The 25,031-nt window shown below is 41.2% G+C and overlaps 1 protein-coding gene across 3 annotated transcripts in view; it reads left to right on the top strand.

Moving 5' to 3' along the window:
* fhit (fragile histidine triad diadenosine triphosphatase) overlaps window positions 1-24,770 on the top strand; it is a 166,780-nt gene extending 142,010 nt beyond the window's left edge. For 2 of the 3 annotated variants that reach the window (XM_062544998.1, XM_062545000.1), the window contains exon 8: window positions 24,413-24,770. In XM_062544998.1, the coding sequence (XP_062400982.1) occupies window positions 24,413-24,514 (102 nt within the window). In that variant the 3' untranslated portion in view covers window positions 24,515-24,770. The remainder of the gene's footprint in view (window positions 1-24,412) is intronic. The other variant, XM_062544999.1, reaches the window with a different exon arrangement.
* Window positions 24,771-25,031: the final 261 nt, after the last annotated feature.

Below are 25,031 nucleotides of genomic sequence, written 5' to 3'. Positions count from 1 at the left end.
TCTAGAATGAACTCTCCTCAGGACAGCTTTATCAGAGCAAGCCTCAGATCTTTGTTCTCTAGAATGAACTCTCTTCAAGACAACTAGATTAGAGCGAGCATCAGATCATTACACACCCACTCCTCTCCACGTAAACGTTGCCTCTGAGACAACATCTGTGTGGGAACTCAATTACTTTGCTGTCATACTTATTAGAGGGAACAACTGCAGCACAGTGTCATAACTTGTACTAATGTTATTTTCCGCAATTATTTAGGAGTTATTATCTTAGCTCACCCTCCAATGCTGAACTAAAAGAGAATATATTGTGAGAGTGGAATTTGGTCAAAGCATTTGAAAATGCATCGCTCCACTATAATGGAATTTGGTGAAACACATTCCCTTGATTGAATTTTGCTGTATGTAGTCACTTTTCCCAGTATTATTCAGTCAGGGATTCCAGAATGCCACCAGGTGCCAGATACCTAAATGTCATTTCCTACATCTTCTATGCATGTTACACTGTATTGAACAGTTGTTTTTAAACCCATTACCTTTAGTTTGTGCCTTTGCAGTCAGTGATACAAAGAAGTTGACATTTAACAGGTGTAGGCACTTCTGAAAGGAGATTTAACTTGAGGGAAAATAAAGAACCAAGCAGGGAGCAGGTCTAATGGCAGATTCTTTTGAAACGAAACAAAAATGTCACCTGGACCTACAATACTCATATCCCCCATATCCATTAATTGAGTTTGCTTCAATAATAATGTTTATTTTCTTGGTCAATGTATGTCTGAATAGGTGACAAGTTGCCGCTGGCAGGTTTATTTGGCAAATAAAGTGCTTGGTTTAATTTGAACCAGAGCGGATAGAACAGCGTTATAGTGGGTTAACCATCACAGACAGGTGAGCTAATTGATGTGGCTCAGGGCTAACACTCTTCCAACAACATAGATGTTGCAAGAACGTTCACATTTACCATCTCTTTAACTTGAGTTACTCTTTACTTTTTATTAGTTTTGATCTGTTTTATGATAATTTGAAGTTTATAAGACATAAACCAAAATATGTCTGCCTCTCCCATTTTGTTTGACTTGTACAAAACCTCCCTTCTCTCTCTCTCTCTCTCCCTCTCTCTCTCTCTCTCTCTCTCTCTCTCTGTGTGTTTGTGTTTGTCTTTCTCTCTTACTGCCTGATATCGTTTGATAGCCTCATTCATTAGATCTTTATCGAAGGCTCTCAGCAGTGTGAAGCAACTGAGCCACAACTATCATATTCAAGGGGGCTTGCTCACTTTTTATTTGGCTGTTATTTATCATTCGGCCTGCCTCTTTTGTGGCAGTGTTATTAGTGAACACGGGGGAGAGAGGGCAGCGTAATGAGAAATATCAATGTATCCTCATGTTCCTGGCTGCACTGACAGTACACTATCCATCTTGCTGACACTTACCTAGTTAACATTTTCATCAAAAGGGCTAGGATCCCTTCCTCCTCCCACAGTATGGGTTTCCAGCCAAATGGCTTGGATAAAGATGAAAGATCCCAGAGAGATGGTGTTGGTGGAGTCGATGGTCTTTGTGGCATTATGTTGATCTCCACGCTTCCTGTAACCTGGCATTTTATTTTCCACATGGAGACTGAGATAAGGGGTTATTATTATCGTGAATCACTTGTGTGCAGTTTAATTGAAAATGTAAGGTCTGTTGTGTGTGTAATATAATGTAGAGAGCTGTTGAGAACATATAGGAGTTAAGGAATTACTGGAGGTGCCATCTAGGGAGTCTTTGTACCAGTTCTTCATACTGCACTACTGTCGTCCACGCAAGGCACAGAGGATGATCTGACATGCCATGCCATGCCATGCCGGCTGATACATAGGACAGACAGGACCAAGCAGCCACACACACACAAACTCTCTCTCTCTCTCTCTCTCTCTCTCTCTCTCTCTCTCCCCAAACCTTTATATCTGAAATTCTTTTGGATAGGGCCATCTCTGGGCTTTCCCCTGGAAATCGCACCTACTCTAGAGGCCACTGCTCCCACCCAGTTTGGCCTACCATCAAATGCTTGACCTCTTTGGAAATCTGAGACCCTGTTGTTTCTTAGGGAATAATCAGAATAATTGTGTGATGTACGGGCACAGTGTCATAGAGACAATAACTGTCTGTGATCCTAGTGGAAAGTTTAGATTTGTGACCTCAGTCCAAAATCATGAAACATATTGATGACTAAGTTGATAACATAAATCATAAAAAACATTTTTTATTTTTTTGCTTTTTACATTGCAATGGTATCAATTTGCCAAACTCGTTGTGAAGTTTTGAATGAGCTGTCAAATTGCGTCAGAGTGACAAATTAACAATAATGCACTTTGAGGTGCATTAACTTCTGATAGCCGAAGGCCGTGTCCGTTTTCCCTTTGGCATTTGATAACATACAGTTAAAATGGAGCAGCTTCTGTGGGAGATGCTCCGTATCCTCTTGTGTTATTGTTGTCTTAAGCTCAAATATCCACTTGCTGGTTTGCCATATATCGCTCTCTGATGAAACTGAGGCGAGATCAATGGTGGCGATGGTAAATTGTGATATTGGTTCCTTTGTTCATGTTTGCTCTTGTGTTTCAGAGAGAAAGAAAATATATTGTTCTTTAACGTTATTTTGAGTGAATATCCATCACAGATCCACATGCCACAATTTTCAAAGCCAACAATGTCTGTATTGATTTTTGCATGGAGGTTCCTTCCATGTCCATCCATTCTCCTTCACGGCCATCAATATGCTTCTCTACCCTAGTCTTCTATCGGATGCTTCCAAACCACCTCACTGTGCTTTCTCGGCTCAACTGTGGTAGACAAGACATCCAAATATAGAGGCAGCGCCCCCCCCCCACACACACACACACACACTCCCCCCGTGACGTACTTGGCTTTGTCAAGTTTATGAATGTGTTCGCTATAATCTGCTATTGACAATTTTCACTGATGAAGAAGCTGTTAATTATTCAAACCGCTGCGGAACAAAATGGGCTAATTTAGCTAAACATATGGAAACTTCTCTCTCTCTCTCTTTCTCTCTCTCTCTCTCTCTCTCTCTCTCTCTGTCTGTATTTTATTTCACCGACTCACTCACACACATTTCCAAATGCAAATTGATTCCCAGCACATGGAAGGCCTGTGCTAAATTTGTGAAATAAAATAGGCGCCGTCGGATTGTGGCATGTTTCGGCTGTGGCAACACCTAAGCACCAAGCACTTAAAGCTACAATGTAATTTCCAGGGCGAACCAAGTGTGAGGTAAGTACAGAGATGTTAAAGAAGTGTTGATTTGCATCTTATTTCAGATGCTAATACCCACAAGTGGGTACGCTTTTACGTTGGTGAGTGGCCCTTTATATACCTTGGCTGGCTGTAGAGGATGGAGGATTATTAAATACCTAGGTTTAGCACAGCATATAAAATGAGGTGCACCATTTCTTGTGCACCATTACCTTTATGTAAAAAAGCTAGACGCACCTGAGGCAGAGATTGTTAAAGAGGATGTACTCATTTTTTTCCCCCACGTAATCTCGGCCCCGTCGTTAATAGATGCTTGGAAGGTTGGGAGAGTTGGATGTGTGTGAGGAGGGAACGTAGGAGTGAGGATGTTATAAAACATCCAAGATGGCAGTCATCCACCTCCTCTGTGATGCCAGTTCTCTCAGAGCTGTGGTGAAATGTTCCCAGTTCCAAATCTGAGCATCAGATGGATTGCTATGATTGAAAAAAAAACAGCACCAGGCCTGGTGGCTTCAATTTCTTCTTGTGAGTTGTCATGATAATTTGTGATATTCCATGTTAGGCTACGTAGCTCACTTGTGGAGATGTTGTGTGTAGACGAAGAGAGACTTGAGAATACCATTCCCAGTCGTTCCAATGACAGATGCTATGCTAACTTCTTCAGCCCAGAAAGTGCAAACTGACTGTAAAAATGCCGCCCGTTGGATGCTCAATTCCGTTCCTATGAACAAACAACTATTGGCAATAACAATAATGTGTTGTCCATCCAAGTTGGTGGATGTTCATGGTGCTGCTTGCGATGACGGTTGAGAAGCCATTCAGGTTTCCTGTATTGGTGGTTTGCGGCGGTAGGCTATATACCTGCCACATATGTAAAACTCAGTAGCGTGGTCCTCATTGTTTGTACTTTCATCTCACATTTCTTGTAATGAGCAGTTAAGTATACAGTAAAGTGTACATTTAACTGTATGCTTGTCTAAGTGACCTGGTATTTACCTGTGACTATGGAAGTGTAAAGTAGCCTATGCATGTAATAGGGTTGTGCTGGAAATATTGATATTGTGACAGGTACTGCTGTGTTGATAGGGGCATCAACAAAAAAAGGCATGAAGGTCAACAGAAAAGGTAATTTCAGGATTTAAAGTTAATAACTGTCAGATTTAAAATAGTTATTCAATTTTTTTTTCCGACTCATTGTATCATGATAGGTATTGTATCATGTGGTTTCAGACACTACCCAGCCCTAGCATGTATTCCAGGGGCTATTAAGAAAACACACCACTTGTTTGCTTTCACATCTATTTATGATGTTTACTCTGGGCTAGGGCAGATAAATGCCATTGGAAGTTGTGAGTGTCATTCATTACAAATGATCACATTTTGTTTCCAGTAAACTAAGCAAAATAGACCATGGTCTTTCCATAAGTCTTTTCATATAGGGACAGAAATGTTCTTTTCCACAGTGATTGTCAGCTTAAATGCCCCTACCATTAACCATCTTTTAAGGCCGTCAAACACATAAGTGAGACACAATGTGATCTCTTAAGTTCTCCTGTGCTGAGGTGCTTGCATTCTCAGTGCAATGGAACATATTTCCATATCAAGGCTCTTGTGGTGGTAATTCAGTTCTTTAGTGTCAGAACTGCACACTTATCCAGTAGGCAGACACATACTGTAAAATCTCATCTCCAAACCAGGAAGACCTGTGTTTGTGGAAATTGTGGAGCTTTGTAAACAGGGCCTTGTATCCTTTGTGTAGGTTCCAATGCGCTGCGTAGCCTTACCCGTGTTTGGTTTTTACTCCAAAATGTAACAAGCTCCAGTTATGAAATCCCATGGAAAAATAAACCAGAGAAGACAGCCGCCCCCAAAATAACAGTCATACATATGCATCCATGCTCTCTCGCTCACAGTGAGACAAGGTAAACCTGGATGCCACAAAGGCTTGAGAGCATTTTGATAGACATCATTCAGTCTTTCACAAGGGAAGAGGAAATATGTCTAGTCTTTAAACCTTGCGCGGGGATTAGGGGTGCAGGCTTATCGAAAGTGGCAGGCGGCAACAAAGAGTAGCGGAGTGGATGATGCCGGCTAACCTTTTGAGGAAATCATTTCTCATTTACCTCAAGCAGCACAGCTGCTCGGGGAGTGGCAGATGACACATCCAGAGATCACTGCTCCATGCATGGTCTGGCGGTGGAGAGCAATTTCATTTTGGAAAGATGAAAAGTCTTTGGACTAAGAACTCAAATCAACCCCCTTCCCGCCAGTATTACCCTCTGTTGATTTGGGCCTTTTTCATGACTTGAAATTACAAATAGAGCGGTCAGTTTTTTTCATACCAAACCCAGCCTGTCAGCAGAGGCAGAATGTTGATGGTTACTCTACAGTACATGTTAAAGAAACTGAATCTGGACTATTTTTCTTTACTCCCAGAAAATTATGGTTAAAGGCAATACAGCAACCATTGATAACGATAAGGGCCAGTTAAGTCTTGTCCTATTCTGAAAGCTCTTTTGCTCAGTGGAGATCGCAACTGAAGTCTTTGGTCTAGGACATATGGATGAATTAATGTATGGGAAAGCGGCCCTAATTGTTTGGATTTGTGTCCATATTTCTGTAGTGTAAATAATGAAACATTACTTTTGGGAACAAAGCTATCTATTTTGGTATCAGGAAAAGGGTGCCTGTGTGGAGTGGGGACTGACATTGAGACATCTGTAAATATCTTTAGTGTCCTCAGAAATTCCTTCTTATGCTCTTGTGGCTTAATTACTGGGACACTATGCAAATGTGGATACCCCACTGAAGTAAACTCTTGTGGATACCATGGTGAAAGCAAGCAAGCACGAGTCTATATATAAACAGAGAATTGTGTTCTCTTTGAAAGTCACAATAATTCTTCTGCTCTTGTAAGTGACTTGTGCAGTTAAGTTTAGGTTTCAAATGAGGTCTCGAAGATACTGCATTTAAAACACTTAGCTTGACCATCACAATTGACTAATGGCTATGCCCAAATGCTGTGCTTATTTATTGCCCATTATTGTACATAGCTTCACAGTTTGAAAAGTATAAAAGCCTTTCCAGATTTCTTTGGACAAAGGCTTGACAAAATGGGTTAAGTTGTTGGTTATGCTGCAGTTAGTAATATGTTGTACTGTGCCATGGATGCTTTTCTTGACTTGGTCTGTTGTTGTTAGTACACCATTTCATAGACATATTGAATAGGCCAGACTATAACATCTGTCGGCCATGCTTTATAGGGAGTGCTGAATTATGAGGATTTCTGCAGTAGTCCATTATGGTCACAATGAGTTGTTGATATTTCTATTATATGTCATCCATGATTTAGATGCTATTCATGTCACATTACAATTTATTATTTCTAATATGTACGGTAATTATGTATTTTCATACCTTTTCTGTGAATGTTTCACAGTGTTCTGTCATAGCGCAAACATATATTTGTGTTTTGCTGCTTAAACACTGTAATTTCCCCTTGGGGATGAATAAAGTATATCTATCTATGTCTATGGGTGGAAAAACAATTAAATTAAATGAAATTCAGCTTTTTTACAGTCTGCAGCAGGGGCGTCGTTAGGCCGATTTTGGGGGATTTTAAGCCACCCTAAGTTGATCAAACTTACACCCAATAGTTCAACATGCATCATCATTTGTGGTATTTCAATCACTCAATGATCACATCACCCAGTCCCACATCTTCAAAAACAAAGCTGTATCCCTTAACAACCGACATCTGTTGTTGGCATTTCTCCCAACTTTCACCTAACTGAAGAGAAGGCGCCAACCTTCTTGTTGAAGATGGCAGCTCCAACTCAGGGCCCCCTTTATCTTAACAAACCACCAAATCACCTTGGAAAGAAATGCCATAAATGCTAGACACCAATCATTATCCCAATTTCTATTCACAAACAAGACAAGACTGTTGTTCACAGTCCAGACCAAAAGAGTAAATGAGCAAGTAATGACAGGACATTTCATTATTCAAATTCGAGCTGGAATTCCAATGTAATAGCAGCCCAAAATAATGAACTTGGTTTCCATATCAAAGAATCAAAAGTTGATATTTTGGATCAACTATGCTTGTGAATAGATATTTCTTCCAGCAAGCCTCAGGTGACATGAATGCAAAGTAATCATGAGACAAAGTATTGTCCTTGATATAGGCTGCTATAAGACATGCATCATATTTTTCCAGACATGGGTAGCTTATACTGTCTTGAAAACAATAAAACCAGCATATGAAAAGCTCTTTTTCCAAAGTGTATAAATGTGTGTTTCAGTTAATATCAATACATATGCAGCTGTAAGAGTTGCATGAGTAAAGATAAATCAAATAAAAATGACCCTCTGAAATCATAATAATAAAAAAATATGAAAATGCATTACGATGGAGGATCAAAGTCTTCATATAGATGGGCAACAATGATTAAAGATAAGAACAGTGAAAATTACTCTGAAAACCCTAACCCTCAAAGCACTATTATGTTATTTTTTTTGCAGTGTTCAATATTCATATTGATTATTTCAATAAATTCACAACAGTTCATGACATGGGGGTAACGAAAGCTGACCACCCCTGTTGAATTTTTCAGGGGGTGCCACTGGCAACATACAATATCAGTTACAGACTGTAGGTGCAGACTGTTGTTATAATCAACAATATAATCAGCAATATTGCAAGAGTGAAAACGAATAGTATCGTGTCCCTGTTAATGCTATAGTACCAGTATGTACTTCATTGAACAGTTCATTGAAGCTCGTGGAAGGTGTGATGAAAATGTTTTGCCGCATGCATTACTTACAACTCTGGGGGCTAAGCCCCCCCGTCTTTCAATCCTAGCAACGCTCCTGGTCTGCAGTGTTGCAATAAACAAAACAGAAGCGAGCATTTTTATTATATGAAGAAAAACAAGACCTGCCGGTATAACAAACAATTCTCCAGCTTATTCACCAAAATCAAACAGCAATGTTTAAAATTCAATATACACTATGTGCATCAAACAGATTATAGAAAGTCATATTTGTATTATATGCAGGTTTCTTTTTCCTTTGCAGAATATGATTTGTTTTGGGAGGGTAAAAGCAAGGGAAAGTTCACACTGTAGTGGATTTCAAAAGGTGCAGTGGATTAATGTATTTAAATGAGGCCGAAAGTGCCTCCGCCACACGCCGACCAGCTCAGCCAATCTGGAGCCGGCGAGAATTACCTCCCAAATGAAACACCTTGTGGGAGCGCGGCAGAAAAAGTATTCTAATCGTGTGACTTTTGACATTCCTTCTGCCGAGCTCAGCACTTCTGCTGTCGCCTAATTTAGAGATTAAGGGCAGTGTTCACGGTCGTTTACATACCTGCAGGTCACTGCCGTCTCCACTCAGCAGGGAAGGGAAGGATGTGATCGGACTTAAAAGAGACGCGGAGCGAGGGAGAGGGAGATGGGAGGACAGGTGCGCAGAGAGCCCCACTCCCCTACTGACGGCTGACTACATCATTAGGAAGCGGCAAATAATTGGCTCGGAGTTTACTAATAGTAAAATAAATAATGTCGGCGGTGATGTTTTCTTTTTTTCTTTCTTTTTTTTTCCCCTCTCCGTCAACGTGATCTAATTAGAGACGATTAAGTGTTTAAACTGCCATGGCTGGAGAGTTGGAGATTTTCTTTTCGAGAGAGACCCCTTTTGAGTGCCGGTGAGGTGCTCGAGCCTTTTATCAGTCCTTCCACAATAATCTCACTGCAGTATAAATCTTATGCTCCGGGTCTATAATTAGAGTTCCTGCTCTTTAATCATCTCTTAGGTGGTATCTCTGTTCCAGACAAGCCACTTGCCAGCTGCTGTACAGTATAAGACCATGTAACCTTTATAGGAAGAGTTGAAATAGCCCGTTTTAAAAGCAGCTGTCAAAGTTAGAGACTTAATATGTATGCGTTAAACTCGAAAAATGTTTAGTCCCTGTCGTTCCAGAATGTTTTTGTCGCCTAGTTTGAATGACAGGTAGTGGTTGTGTATTTTGCTGTTCCTTAGCAACACATATGCTCACAAAAGCATGTCCGCATTCATTCAGTTTGATAGGTTTTTTAAGTATTTTTTTGCGTTACACTTCGGTCTTGGCTGTCCTTTCTTTGCCTGTCTTTAAATATGTATAACCAGTCACTGTACTTGACTGTTAGGCCCATTTCACCATTATTTGAGGGTTTGCAGCTTTTGCATGGGGAAAGAAGTGAAGAGGAGTGGTGTCCAGTCCGAGTGTTCTCTTTGCCTAGGCCAGACTGTGACACCTGCAAAGGAATGCCTGACGTGCCAGCATGGTCTCCATCAGCATCTGTTTGCCCACTCTGCCTTGGCACCTCTGGGTTATGTGGACGTTGCATTTGGGCACTAGGCAGCGCCAGCCAGCTTTCGGTCCATGTTCCGGGCATTGGTGCTGCTCCATGTTGGAGCAGGACCCTGTGCAAGGCCAGGTCATTACCCCCCAGCTGCCTCCATCGCATCCTTGCCCAGACCGGGGAGCTCTGGGTGCCCAGACATGGGCCAAAGCGCTGTCTTTGTTCCATTGTAGTGGAAGATCACGAGAGGCCCATTCGATAGGATGGAATTGTTTTAAGCAATTTTACAGCTTGTTCACACATATGCGACTAAATACCTCCGTCAGTGCTTTAGTTTTCAAAGAAAGCAGCTGTGGATGTCTCCCTATTGCCGAGTTCCATTTTTTTTTTTTTTTTTTTTGGGGGGGGGGGGGGGGGGCTGTCAGAAATCAAAATAGTTCCGGCACAGGCGTTGTGTTCCCTGGTTGGTTTCCTTCTGTCATCAGAATGAAGTCTCTGTGTAAAGTCCTCTTCATTTTGATTGTATGTTCACCACTCTTCACTCTCATCACAACTGCGTTTTCCTCTGTGTTATTACGCTACAGTATATGCATGGCTACGTGCGATAAGCTGCTCTGAAATGTATAACAACAGCACACAAAACACCCGTTTCATTTTCTATAAAATATGGTCTTTGGATGTTGTATTCATACAATGCTGAAGCCTGTGGCACTCAAGTTTCAGACCTTTTTAATTTTTTTTTACTTTTCGGTTTTCCGTCCAAGAAAATTGCATGAGAGGTATGTTTTGTTACCTAAGCTCTCACTACACAATTAGTCATGTTTTTGAACTCTTACCTAAGGTTGTGTGAGACCTCTTATACACTACTGTATGCACGACTGTATGGATCAAGGATAAACGCAGCATTTAAGACATCCATTCTTAAGGTTCTTCTTTACTCTGACATTCTCAAAAAAAAGAAACACAAATACATCTTTATGTTAACAAAGAGACACCAGAGGTTGAAAAAAAGCAAAAATAAAGAGATAAAAACTTTGGGTCTTCCATTGAGAGAAGTGCTAGAGCAGTGAGGCTTTGGCTTCAGTTGCTACATCTACACCTGACACATATATTGAACAGGCAATGGCACCACAGTAGACACAATCCCATTACCAATAAAGACACATGAATTTGCATGTTAATTAGCCGCTATCAGATTTTGTGTCGTTATCACAAGATGACAGAATTAATCAGCCATTAAAGAGTGTAATTAAAAAAAAACTGGCATTGTCCTGCGCATTTTTAATGATGGCAAGTACCTTGTTTGAACTCAGACGTTTGAGGGACACTCTCAAGGTGATGCCATTGAGGTTCGGTGGATAAAAAACGGTGTGCTTATCAGATGTGAAGTAGACAAATGTGCTGTCCAGGAGCCACTGTTTTGTCTCCTATGGACGAGGCCGCATTCAGAGGCTGAAGGGATCATTCAGAGGCGATGGCCAGGAGTTTGTGATGCATGTCCTGTCGTCTGTTATTACAAAGTGCAGAATGTAAAGTGCTATTCTTAAAACGTCATCTTTTTATAATGAATAGAATAGAATATATACTTTTTTGATCCCGCGAGGGATAATGTAGATGTACTCTCCATTCATTAAAGTGGCAACACTCAAGTATGTATGTGCCCTTTAAGGCTTGGGTATCCTTTCAGGAGGTTTACCTTCCATTTGAGAGCATTAAGACTTGATGTCCTTGGTTAGTTTGCATCCTCTCAAGGCGAACAGAGCCTAGCAGTTGCCTCAGCAGACCTCTATCATGTTGTGCAACGCACACTGCTGTGGACCATCAATTTGCAATGCAAAGCTTTCGCGAGTGGTTTAGCAGATGGTTTCTGACTGAGAGTGAGATGAATGCATGCATCCATTAGACCGTGCTCACTCAAGGAAACAAAAACACAACTATGCAGTAGTGTTGATGCTGCTTACGTGAGCAACAGGAGCTAGGAAAACAGAAAAGTTCTGAAGAAAAGTAGAACTTTAGTGAGTCATATGACAACATCGGTCATATTTAATCATGTTTGGACTTCGGAAAATTGATCATTGTGTGTCCAAATAGCCAAATATTCATCTCAAAGGAATGGACTGTAAAAACATAGTGAATGTTTTGGGCTGCAAAGTATATGATTTGACTAAAAGTAGCATGTACTGGATGATTTTGTTTTTAAAATGAATTGTAGCGTTCTTGGTGTGGCCAGACATCAGATTCACTGCTAGTGAATATCCATGCAAGGTTTATACTTACCTTCTGGATCAATATCACAGTATGAATATTGGATTCAAGATTAAGAGAGTGGTGCGCATACGTATCTGCAGCACCGTGGACATACTCTAAAAGGAGAGACAGACCCAGAAATCCCAATTGACTGTAGTATGTGATTCTGACTGCAAAATCAATGGCACTTAATAACTACACAACCTCTTTAAATGTGCTCATTGATGTTCTGACAGGGCGCATTTGAAAAAGGACTGCGGTCTTAAGGGACATGGTACTTTTAGCCGGTGCTGAATTACTTGGTCGAAAATTCACCCTTTGGGCTGAAAATCCTTTAGCTTTTTTAATCTGCCATTTTAAGTGCTCTTTCAGGATTCGGTCACAATATTACTACTTTGCATAGTTCACTGTTTAGATTAGCCTTTTCATTTCTCATTAGGAATGTGTTTTGAACACGGGCAGAGTGTGCTGTCCATGAAGGAAAATGACTGACGTGCGCAGAGACATTATTTAAGCTAATCAGAGCTGTATGGGACCCTTAACCCAAAAGGCATTGGCCATGTCTGGAGAAAGTGTGGATGTAACACATCCCTGTGGCATACTTGAAGCGTGAGAGTGGATCATTATTAAATGAGCGTGACAACACGTGGCTGGCCATCCTGACACACACACACACACACACACACACACACACACACACACATACACATACACATATGCATACACATGTACATGCACACGTACACACACACACCACACATGTATACTGGAACACGCACACTCACATGTACGCTCACACACACACACACACACACACACACAAACACACACGCACCCACGCGCACTCACACACACACACACACACACACACACACACACACACACACACACACACACACACACACACTTCCACCAGAGAAGAGTCATCCACAGAGAAGTGGCTCTGACACACACTAATTATTTGCAATTAGTAGACTAGAGGAATTGCGGAGGCCTAAGTCTATGTGAGGAGCTGAATAGCTACAGTATTCACACCTATGTCTACTTGACAATGAAATGTGCATTGATAATGAATTCTCTCAGTGTCTGAAAGCCCAAAATGTATTTAATCAGATTATCTTTTGGGTTTATAGCTTTATACACATGGTCAACATGACTGGATTGCATTGTTTTACTCTATATTGTCATTTAGCTGACAGTCTCATCTAGAGTGAATTGCAGTGCTAGTTCACAGCAAGTTGCTTGATTAGCGTGTCTGTCTATACTGTAATGTACAGTAAAGTACTATAATCTAGCCATGGGGACAGCCTCACTGGAGTAAGTCAGAGATAAGTGGATTGCTCATTGGCACAACACAGGCACATCCTAGGATTGAACTGACTTACATAAAAGACCAACCTAACCACTAGACCACCACCACCCCTGATTCAGCAATTTACTCTTATCGCTAAATTATCATTTGTCACATGTTACTTTTACTTGAGCGAAAGTGATTACATATGTGACCAAGCTTCTCTCCTTTCTTGTATAATGACTAAGATGCTAATAAGTTTGTGTAAAAGTCCACCACTTCTGATGGTATTAATGCCAGGAGCATGTTGCCTCCATTTCCCAGCTTCCTTTGATGTGTACCACTAATTACTTAATTAGGGGCTTATGTATTAAATTAATATTTCATGATGTTTGAGGCGCTTGGTTTACTGGAAAATGCTGCTTACAGTTAAAAAAATACAGCTTTGGGTGAATTTACAGTAGGTATTTTCTTTTAATATTTGCAAAGACGGAAAGGTAAACAAATCAAATTGCTCTCAAGTTCATTGTGGTAGATTGTGTCTGTTGTCAGTTTACTGGACAGGGCCTAATTGTGGGACAAGATGAATATGGTTGCATAACATCTGACGCCATCCAAGACACCTGACTGCACAAATTTCTGAAGGCCATTTACAGAAAGTTGAGAGTTGTCATAAAGAGTTACTTTGTCAATGCTGATATCAGCTGATATGAATTTCTGGGACACATTTTGAGTCGAAATGTCATAATATGCACACATATCAAAAGGCATCATTTAGTTGTTGACATATTATTTACATCACCTCACAACGATTTATCTTCTGTGTTCAGAGCTTTGCAAATAATCATATTGACAAAGGATCACTTTTCTAAGAACAATTGCAAGTGCTTACTCGTTTGATACTGCTATTTAATTTAGAAATGTCAATCTCCTGCATATGTATGAGCTCCCCTATCTGAGAGCAGCACAAAAGCATTGGAGGAGTTATTTTGAGTGCGGTGCAAGGTGACCTTTCTGTGCAACTCTGAGAGCAGGACTTAACAGCCTCATGAAAAGGCCTGTAAAGCAGGCTGTGGAATCGGACGGAGAGGGAGGAAGTAAGACTTCAAAGTGAGTTTTACATACCGATGACACATCAAGTCTTTGCCTTGTCCGTCAAAAAATGAAGAAGATGCAGTTATTACCGCTTCAATGATGTTTCTTTCTCTTCCTCCTTATGATAATAGAACATCTACGACTACTACTAATAGTAATACCACTACTAGTAGTAGAAGTTATTATTCGTAGTAGTTAGTGTTTACATTTTTTGATGGGCTGTAGAAGGACTACTTTCACTTTCTGTTCATCTTATAAAACACTATATTGTACAGCTGAATGTACCCATTGTTAACACTACAGAGAGCTGCACATGCTGTATTGGCAAAGATTGTGAACAACCAGATTTTACACCATGTGTAGCAGCATGGAATGCACACTCCCAGTAGCCTGGCTAGCGCCTACCACTTCTCAAATGAGACGTGGTCTGGCAACCAGACGTTCATTTTCTCGTATTTGACAAAATGCCCAGATCCGTTCGTTGGGAGCCACAGATGTCTATCAAATGTGCATAGCTCATCGTGTTACTACACAACACAACATGGTCTTGCTTTCTCCCCTGTTCTGTGATTGGTCACCAACATCAGGTGAAAATTTTGGTGTTAGTTTCCAGACTGCCTTAGCAGCGTGAATGAAATCACCGCACAAGGCAGGATGGGAACATCCAGGCTACACTCCCAGTGGAGCGCTGTGAGATTTGCTTCATCTTTACCTTTACCTTCTGAGCCGGTCTTATCATCATTTCGTTTCTGGTCTCCTGCGCTTTGCATCCTTCAAGAAGCAGTCGGTTTCTTCAGGCCGACTGAAGTACCTGACAGGTGCGGCACTTGTGTGCAGTGTTTATTCGCTTCCTCTTGGGGGCTCTGCAGCGATTGCACTCCCAAAAGCGCCGCGCACCTGGACAGCTGGTGTTTATCTTAATTCTCTATCATAGCAACTATTCGAGCATGTGATTACGAAATTAACACTTAACACATCTGCCAATCTTAATGCCGTTGCTAGGATTTCTTTACCATTATCATAATATGTGGTCACCTAGGGAATGCATGGCTTGTTTGTAAGGAATGTGTAGTAATTGGAGCAATACGAGAGGGTGTTCTTTCCAGAAATGAGTAAGCAACTCTCTTTTGACATTCACCTGTCAAGACACCTATTTATTGTTACAGTAAAATCAGCCATTTAGTTAGTCGGTGTTCAAAACAGCTAGTCTGCTAATAAGGCATGTTGTGCACGTCAGAGACACTGCGTGGCCAACCTCTTCTTTATCCAGATGGTGTCCTCCATTGTCAGGCCTGTGCTGTTGTTCCCAGGTACTTAAGACTTCAGGTGTAAAGACACTGTATACAAACAGGCTTTCTCGCCTGGGCTCTGAGGAAGAGTCGGGGGTTTAATGCTGCTCCAAATAGGATCGAGCCTGGATAGACTGTAAGCCCTCTGGGGAGGGAATAAAATGAGACAGAAACAGCATCCCCGGCTCAATTAGTGCCTCAGTATATCTCTGTCCTATGCACCCCGGGTAAAGGTTGCCTTCAGCCCCCCAACCAACCAACCAACACTATCCCCTTGGATTTACTGAGCAAGGGAAAAAAAGAGGGGGGAGCAAGTCAGGTTGTCACACTGCGTAATTAGTCTCCATCTGGAGAGAGCCGCTGGATATTGTGACACCGACCAGATTGTCCCCCCACATCCTCAGAGGGGTCCCGGCCGTCACTAGTCGGTAGGGTCAGTCAAGGGACCAACTGCAATCCCTTCAACAAACACCCACACTCACGCTCACACACACACACACACACACACACACACACACACAAAACCTCATCTTTAACATCTTTTGGAGGCCGGCCAAAGATAGCCAAGTATGCTCACACAGGAGAAAGAAAGAAACAGAACTTTTTTCCCCTCAAAACTTTTTTTTATAAACCTATTCTGAGTTTTAGATAGCGCTCTGTTTTTTTCCCAACAGAAAGCACTGGAACAAAATACTCTTTGTCCTTGTCTCAGGAATCTATCACTGAACTCACATTTCTTTTGATGAGGAAGAAATGGAAGCACACATTCTTTCGGAGCTGCTTTCTCCTCTATTTAAACACACAGTGACAGCTGATCGCCTTCAGACGCCAGAACACACTTTTCTTATGTGAACAGTGTTTGTTTAGGTTTTTCTCTAATTACTGTGGAAACCGGCAGCGTATGATAGAAACAGTGCTAATTCCAAAACCAACAGTGACCGCGCAGAGCGTCCAGATTTGCCGTCTGACACTATAATCCAGTGCCTCAGATGGGTGGCTTAACGTTAAGGTAAGTGACAGTTTATGTGACACGAGTGTTGTGATGAGAAATCGTTGCTCTCACACCGTGGATTACACAGAGTGACATTTTCAGGAATGCGGAAGATGTTAAAGTGATCTAAACGAGTCAGATAGCATGCGGGCCAAGTTCAGGTGTCCGAATTGAGGAGCGGAGTAGCTGAAGGTTAGTCTTTTGATAAAGGTCAGACTGCTAGCTGCTGCCTGTTTGTGGATTTTCCCGTTTTTGATGAAGTTAATCCACCTGTCTCTCTAACTGGCCTTTAAAGCAGCGTTTTCCCAGTAAACCTTGCTTTCTGACTGTGAGTTGGGTCACTGGCCTTTAAAGCAGTGTTTTCACAGTAAACCTTGCGTTCGGAGTGTGAGTGTACCTCCTGGCGGGAGACTTCAGTCATCAATTTCTTCATGAGGGAATATAATTTAAGTAGATATACTGTACTCTTGACACCATATATTTTTTTAACAGACTTAATACTTCAAAGGGTGCATGAAACTTCTTTCATTACTCCAGATAGACTAATCTGTTGACTTGGACAGAATTGTAAAAGTGAGTAAGCTTTCCAAAGTCTTTTTTGTTTGTTTGCAACCTTTCTTGTAAAATAATATTGCAAATTTCACTTTAATTTAATGAGTTTGACCATTTTTATGATTATATTCACTCTTCCCTAAACCACAGACCAGTCTCCAGACTCCAAGCAGTCTTGTGGATCTCCTCGTACAGGGTGCAGCATAGCTTATATAAGTGATTTATTGATAATAGTTCATCATATTTTAGGTCAAAGGCCATGCCTTTTAAATCATTCATTCCAACAAGTAAGCCATTTTCTTAAGTTGGGGCCTTTTTGCTTTCATCAAAACTGGTATCCAGAAACGAACATAAATTAATCAAGTGGCCAGAGATTTTAGACATTCCTTTTGAAGGCATTTAATTGAGCCTCTGAAGAAGCTTGGCCTTTTATGATCTTCTTCTCAGTATGAATGAGAAGTTTGGTGTTTCAGAGTCAAATTGGACGAGGGAGGGTACCTTTGCTGTGAGTGCTTTAATCGAACATTGTGAAATTAATGGACTAATAGCCGACGGTTAAAATGTCTCACAATTCAAAAGAGCCATTCAGTTGCTATCAGCCTGTTTGACTGCAGCTTATGGAACTTTTCCATCCACACTGCTTTTGGGGGGCTCTGACTTTCTTGCCTTTTTGTCACATTTCAAGCTGACATTTCAGATGGTTCCCTGTAAGGCATTCACTAAAAAACAGTGCTGTTTGAGTGGCAAACCAACAGCAGGCAAACCAAACAGGTTTATTTCCCCTAATGATTCAGCATCTTTAGTTTAATCTCTCTCTCTTTAGTGCTTGCCAAAAATATTATAATATGAAAAGACATATTATCCAAATGTAACACAATGTGTGGGGCTTACCGAATGTCAAAACCCATTTGTATGCTAGAGGACTCTGTAATGTTCTCTACCTTGTCCTATATTACTTCCACTGTCCTATAATGCGTCTTAGGCACTCAGACGATGTCTGGAAGCCTTGTTGAACTCTGACCACATATTCAAAATGAAGTCTTCGCAAACCCCCATGAACCCACCCCACTCCTCCTCCCCCAGCACTAGTTATCTCTGCATTGTTAAGAGGAAGATGACTAAGGTCAGCAAAGTACCATCTGAAGGTCAGTTTTTAATGAAAGTGTGTCCTACTTGACTTATCAGGTCCTGCCCCGCATATGACACGACAGAAACATAGAAAATGGGGTTACAGGAGGTTAATCAAGTCCAATTTTTTTTAGCGCTCACTCTATGGTGTTACCTGCTTGACTTTATGAATGTACTTGGGCCTGCTAGAGATGCAGTACGATCAGTGGCTTTTGTTTTATTTTTTGAACGCATCAACATTAGAGTAATAACCACTGTCAGTTAAAAGGTCTTTGGCAGTCTTATTTGTCTTTGATAAAGTGACATGACCTTTCAACACTGTGCTTGTTTATATGCTTATCCAACATCTGATTCAGTTTGTAATGGAGGCTGTCACAGCAAGTTGGTAGGGGATAAATAAAAGTGATCCGAGTAAACGTCGGCTGAAATGACACCGGGCTTCTTACCCTGCTGGGCTTCTGTAAAGGTGATTGATTTACACATGGTCGCAGGTCCTCATTCATTTTGTACAGAAAAATGCAGGGAAATTGGGACGAGCCGTTAAAGTAGGTGGCAGAGCTGTTCAAATGAGAGGAATGGAGCGGCACTACTGTAGTATGTCAGCCTTGAGCAGCGTGATTGACACACAAGCAGCTGTTTTGGCAAGGCCTGGGCACTGTAGAACTCAGTAATTAGGGGGCATCTCAGAACCCTGTCTTCCAATGGCAATGCAACCAAAACATAATTGTAGACGTACGGTAGGTTTTCCTGTTTTGATGTAACCCTATTGATTTTTATTTTGGTAAAATCAAATATGTCTACTTTTCTATTATTGTGAATATTGCAGAAAGTATCAAGATTGAGAAAAAAATGACTGTCATGCTGTTAAATCAAACAGCTGCCAAACAAGCCTCCATACCAAAACTGCTGATGTGTGTGTGTGTGTGTGTGTGTGTGTTTGTGTGTGTGTGTGTGTGTGTGTGTGTGTGTGTGTGTGTGCATGTTTGTGTATGAATCACTCTGTTTACTGTAGATTTGAATTTGTAATTCTGTTAAACACAAAAAATCTCAGTTAAATTAGAAATGGTTCATTTCATGGTTGCACATCCCCAGTCACAGAGTCTCAGGGGCCTCCGGACCCCCCGCCGTCCCGCGTGACACGCGCGCTTTCGGGCGGTAGCCGCGTTTCGCCTGAGACGCCGACGCGCTTGAAGATCGACTAATCTTAAGACAGACTGGGGTCTCATCCTCCCCTGCGGTGGCCTCAGCGGGGGAGACGTCACTTGAAGAGCCGAGTCGCCGGGGTAGCCAGCCAATGGCGTCGCGCCGCGCCGCGCTCACTCCAGAGCCCCGTCGCGGCGCCTCTCGCGCTTAATCAGTGCGTCGAGAAAAAAACTCAGGCACTTCTGACAAGCTGTCAAGAGCAGGACTCTCTACAAAGTCTTGGGAATATTATTTTTTTTGTGATGCAATTACTGTACCAGCTGCTAAAATGTATTTACATGCCGTCCTGATGGCCCCACTAAGAACAGTGGGGCAGAAGAAGGAGGAGGAAGAGGAGGAAGAGGAGGAGGGAGGGAGGCTGTAGGGAAATGTGTGAGGCAGTCTGTTAGATTGTGGGTGAAGTTTCCCACATCCTGTGGGACTGTGACTTCATGGTGGTGTCAGGCTGGGATGATTCGCCTCAGAGTGATTTTGCACGGAAGTGGAAAGGAGACACCTAAAAACCACCTGGTCACATTTGTCTATTTCATTCCCCCTCTCTGTCGCAGCGTTTCGTCCAAAGGTCAGAGTGATTGCTGTATTGAATGTCATTCTCCTGCATGGTCACTGCTGGCATTGTTGCCCTGTGGGTGGTAGACGATTATAAAAAAATATTCAGAAATTGAGTCACAGGAGTCACTGAAGTAAGGTACCATTAGTTGCGCTTTTGAATGATCTGGAAGTTTCTTCGTTGCGACATGTGAAAGCACCTGATATGGTTTATGTGGAAATCTGAGATGAGGCTTAGTAAAGAAGCAGAGACTAGGGAACCTGTCAAATGGAGAGATGACATGTCTGATCTGGTTAGTTTACAAAAGTACATCTAAGAATACAGAATGAAGGTCTTTTAAGAGTGATGCTATACACTGAGCAATAGCCAATGTAAGATACACCTTATGTCTTTACATCTTTAAATAGATAAACACACAATCAGGGCCACTTCTATAATGTTTTCATTCTTTATTCCATCTTCTCTTTCAATTATATTTTAAATATTATATATTCAGTATTATATATTCAGTTGTTCATTTTCCTGAATTGTTGTCCTTCATTGAATGCTTTTATTTTCGATTGTTCCCTATGTTTTGTCCTCTTTATAAAACACATTGAACTGCCTCAGTGTATGAAAAATGCTTTAAGAAAATAAGCTTTCCTGGCCTTGCCTTCAGGTCACACTCACATTTAAGAAAAATAAAGAAATAAAAGTGCATAGCTGCAGTGTCACAAAAGTGTCGGCTTACTTTAGTTTGCCAGAACTATTGAAGAGACAATTCAAATGCTGGTTAAATTTACATTACTTGATTCAGAACAAAAAAAAAAAAAAAAAGAGAAAACATGATATAAAACATGACATTGACTGACATATATAAAACATTTGACCATATCTGCTCACGTAGATGACAGATCACTGGTGTCCGTTGGTAGAACTCTGTAGCCATTGAATATACTCTATAGTTGCAAAGAACCAATATAATCGTTGACATTTAGTGGCATCAGTGGTCACCCGCTAAAATCACCTCCGAGGTCAGCAACATGGGTATGCTTTGATTCTCTGGAGCTATAAAATTGGGGATGACATTTCTTTGTCTATGTGCGAAATGGACAGCTCATGCTTACATGCTGTCAACTGCAAACCATGCGCCTCGTTCCTTGAACAGATATCTCATCCGAGGTTGTGTAGCGCTCGGTTCTAATTGTTCGGTGACCTCTCTTGACATTTCTCCGCAGCTGTGCCTGAAACGGAGCTCTTTGAGTCAAGTTCAGAAGCTGACTAGAAGAGATCTACCACCCATTACTGCAGCTATCTGATAAATGTCAAGAGCCTCTGAGGGGGCGCCATAAATTACTCTGATTCACATTACACCCCAGTCTTTGATAAGTGTAGAATAGACATGCAGTATTACCCCAATGCAACGTTTCGGATCATATGCACACTCGGTTAGCATGTGTAGGGTTGGTGGAAGTGTAGTGGTTAAGGAGCTGGGCTAGCAGTAGCCTGAAAGTTGTGGGTTCAATTCCCGGCTTCTACCACTGTGCCGCTTAACCCCAAGTTGCTCCGGGGACAATGTAATCCCTTGTAATATAGTTGACATATGGTAGTCACTTTGGACAGCAGTGTCTGCTAAATGAATACATGTACTGCAAATAGATAGATAGATAGATAGATAGATAGATACTTTATTGATCCCCAAGGGGAAATTCAAGAAATTCAAGAAATTCAAGAAAAATTACAAAATGTAAATGTGCATAAAAATCCTTCTCTCATTGTCACCATGTGATAATCAAGGGCTAAGTCACTTTCATCTTATTTCTTTTCACAGTGAAAGCCATTAGTTGAACAGTTATTTACTGCGGTAGCGCCATGGGAACAGGTGCTAAATGTGTAAGTTGAAGGGGGTATGTGTTAACTGCATAGGCGTTTTAACATACAGCATGAACCACGGTGACCTGAAGAACTGCCCACTCATCCCCATGGCAACCTGAATACTGTGGGTGTGTTTAGGCATGTGTGCAGCCGTCTGCAGGCTTGTTCACCCTCACACTCCCACAGCTTTAGTGCCTTGTGAATACGCATCAAAGCTGTAGCACACAGTGGAACCTTCTAGACACTGATGAGCCAAAGCGTTGTCAGGTGAAGTGAACGACGTTGATAAGTTCATGGCAATAGTGTTTGAGTATGGGTATAGGTGTGGGTATGTTTGGCTATATATAAGGGCAGAGCTGCTCCTCATATGTAGGTACTATCTTGTCAAGGTCCAGAAATCTCATGGGCCAGTGTCTGCATTGGATCGTCTCCAAAAAAATGTCAAGGCTTGTTAGCTGCGTCTGGTCGGCTGTGGTTAATACAGTCTCACCTAGTGCCCTAAGGCCTCCGGTCAATGACAGCGGTTTGGATGCCCAAGGCTTACAGACGCTTGAGGGCGATGAAGGCTATCCCACCTGTGCAAAGAAGGGCTACTGTGGCAGAAGTAACAGAGAACTCACAGAAAAATATATCAGACAGGTGGTCATAATGTTTTGACTCACTGGTGCAGTTTTGCCTTGGGTGAGAAAGCCGTAATGGACAAAATAGTTATGGTGTCCATCCAGTTTAACCATATAATCCACTAAAGCCATATGTAAGGTTTCCATGTGCTAATGAAATTGAGTAAGAAAGTGAGCATCAGAGAAACTACTTAACCTGTCACCTTAGGTGCAATTACATGGTGCAAATTATAGATGTTCCTTGTTTTGGCAGTTGGCCAGTCAGTTGTGGCTTCTACATGAAGAATGACCTGGATATAAGTGTGAATCTGAGATCATTTTTTTTCATTCCCATTTGAACATTTTAGCAGCTTTTACAGAAGCCAAGACATACGTATCACAGTTTGACTCATAGCAAAACCATCCAGAAATAAAATTATACCACCAGTGTAGCTTGTTTTTGAATTAGCTCTCCAACTGATTCATCTTATGGTTCATTTTGTGGCACAAGCCCACGCTGGTAATGTTACAGCATAAACAAACAATCGTTTCTGATTTGGCTTCCCTTCTCTCAGTCCAAGGCTTTGAGCTAAAGATGACAGTGAAGTGCATGTTTTGTGTGTGAAAGAAATTGCTTTGTCTTGTGTGGTCACGTTATTCTATGAAGTCATCTTCTGTTCAGCTCTTCTAGCTGTGCAAGTAAATCTCAAACTACATTCCAGCCCACCCTCAGATTCTACCCACAATAAAATGTCACCCCAGCGCCATTTGTGAGTGTGCTGCGGGGGACCGTGGGAGATCCTAACGCAGTCTGATGGTTGAACATGAGCCAAAGCTGCAGACATTGCATCTATGTTGCCCTCTTGAGTCCCATAGGAAGGAGGCGACTTATCCCAAAGAGGAAAGACTACACACCTATACACCTCATTCTAACATTCTATTGTTATTATGAGAAAGGAATCAGTCTCATTTCCTACTTTTTAGTTAGTTTTACTTTAAAGTAGTACTAATTTCTTGTTAGTTTTTTCTCAAAATTGTTTTACCAGTAGTTCTAATTTCATGTTAGTTGTACTTAAAATACTTCTTTGAAGGGTGCTGAGCTACACAATGATCTTATTTGTTGCTTTTCAAACATCTTTAAAAACTAAACACTTAATCTGAATTTCATGGAATGATTTTAGAGTGTCAGGTATAATTGGTCATCTGCCAGGTGTCAAACTGTGTATATTTCACATTTGTAATAAGCAACGAAAAACAAAACATTTTAAACTATTCTTTGTTATGAAAAATGTCTGTGTATCACAACTGACAGACAAACTTGTTTTAATTACTGTTTACACGTGTTAGATGGCATTTGAAACAATACCAGCCCCTGTAGGATCTCTATGCAGCCTGACATCAGATAAACAATTCACCCGACTTGATAAATCCCAGTGCTGCATTAAACGCCGTTAAAACCCAACCCCCGGACTGGTGCTGTGCTTCACGGTTCAGATGCTTTGCATGCCATTTGCATCAGGTTCCCCCATGCCAAAGCCCAGAGGCTGGAAATACTGTGACACTTTCCAAATCTCAGGCCTTCCGCCCTCGGGGAGACATTAGTTTGACGAAATATAGCGTTTCGCTCTGAACCTTAAGATGGTAGGGAAACGGCAGGGGATGTCAGAATGTGTCACACTCAATATCTCTCATATCGATACTCAATGAACCGTAATGGGTTTGTGCAGTCAGGATGGCAAGACGTCTGTGTTGTTTTGTGATGTCTGTTTTTTCTTGTTTTGGAAATAAGATGAAAGTTAACTTTATTTCCTTGTAGCCATTGCTGTCTGCTGTTTTGCAGAAGCTAATTCTATCTTTTGGAGTCTAATCAGGTCATGAAGAGGGTGTTTATACTGGCAAAAAATACATTTATAGTCACTTCACCTCTAACTTGTCCATGTCTTTATAGTAATAGTATTATTCATTGTTATATTAAGTGCATACTAAGTGCATATATTTTTCCTCTTTATCAGCTCCAGAAACACGACAAGGAAGATGAAGATGTTCCTTCTAAGTGGCGAACAGAGGAGGAAATGGCAGCAGAAGCTTCAGTCCTGAGGAAACTCTTCAGTTAGCCTTCTCTGGTAAACCACCCCAATGTTACAATGTCAGAGAGAAATATTAGTCCTCAGACCCAGAAAGAGCTTTGAAATATTAGGCCCCAGTATGATTGTGTATACTTTTATTATTTCCTGCTTCAGGGCCAAACAGCTTTTTTTCCACCCTTCAGGAGAGGAAAATGTATCACCTTTCTCAACATCACAGTTTTCTTTTTTAACAGTTCACTGGAAAGGTTCATTATTATTCAATAAACTGTTGTCTGTGTGGAAATGTGTTTTGTTCTGTTATGCAGAAATTGTCCTCTTTTTTTTAAGCACATTTGATATTCATCTTGCTGTGATGTTTGATTGACATGCTGATGCCACATGGTATTCACACTTATTTTTGTTCTAATTTAAATAATATAACAGAGAATCTGTGTCACTACTGACGTGTTCTTTTCAGTGCTTGAAATTCTTTTTGAATTGTTGTATTGATTATCACAACTTAGAAGGGAAGATGGTGAGCGGATGATTTGTGATGGATAAATGG

Source organism: Sardina pilchardus, chromosome 9, assembly GCF_963854185.1.
Source record: "Sardina pilchardus chromosome 9, fSarPil1.1, whole genome shotgun sequence".
In the NCBI taxonomy this organism is placed as follows: Eukaryota; Metazoa; Chordata; class Actinopteri; order Clupeiformes; family Clupeidae; genus Sardina; species Sardina pilchardus.
Note: the sequence above shows the minus strand (reverse complement) of the source record. Positions and strands in the feature narration are given on the sequence as shown.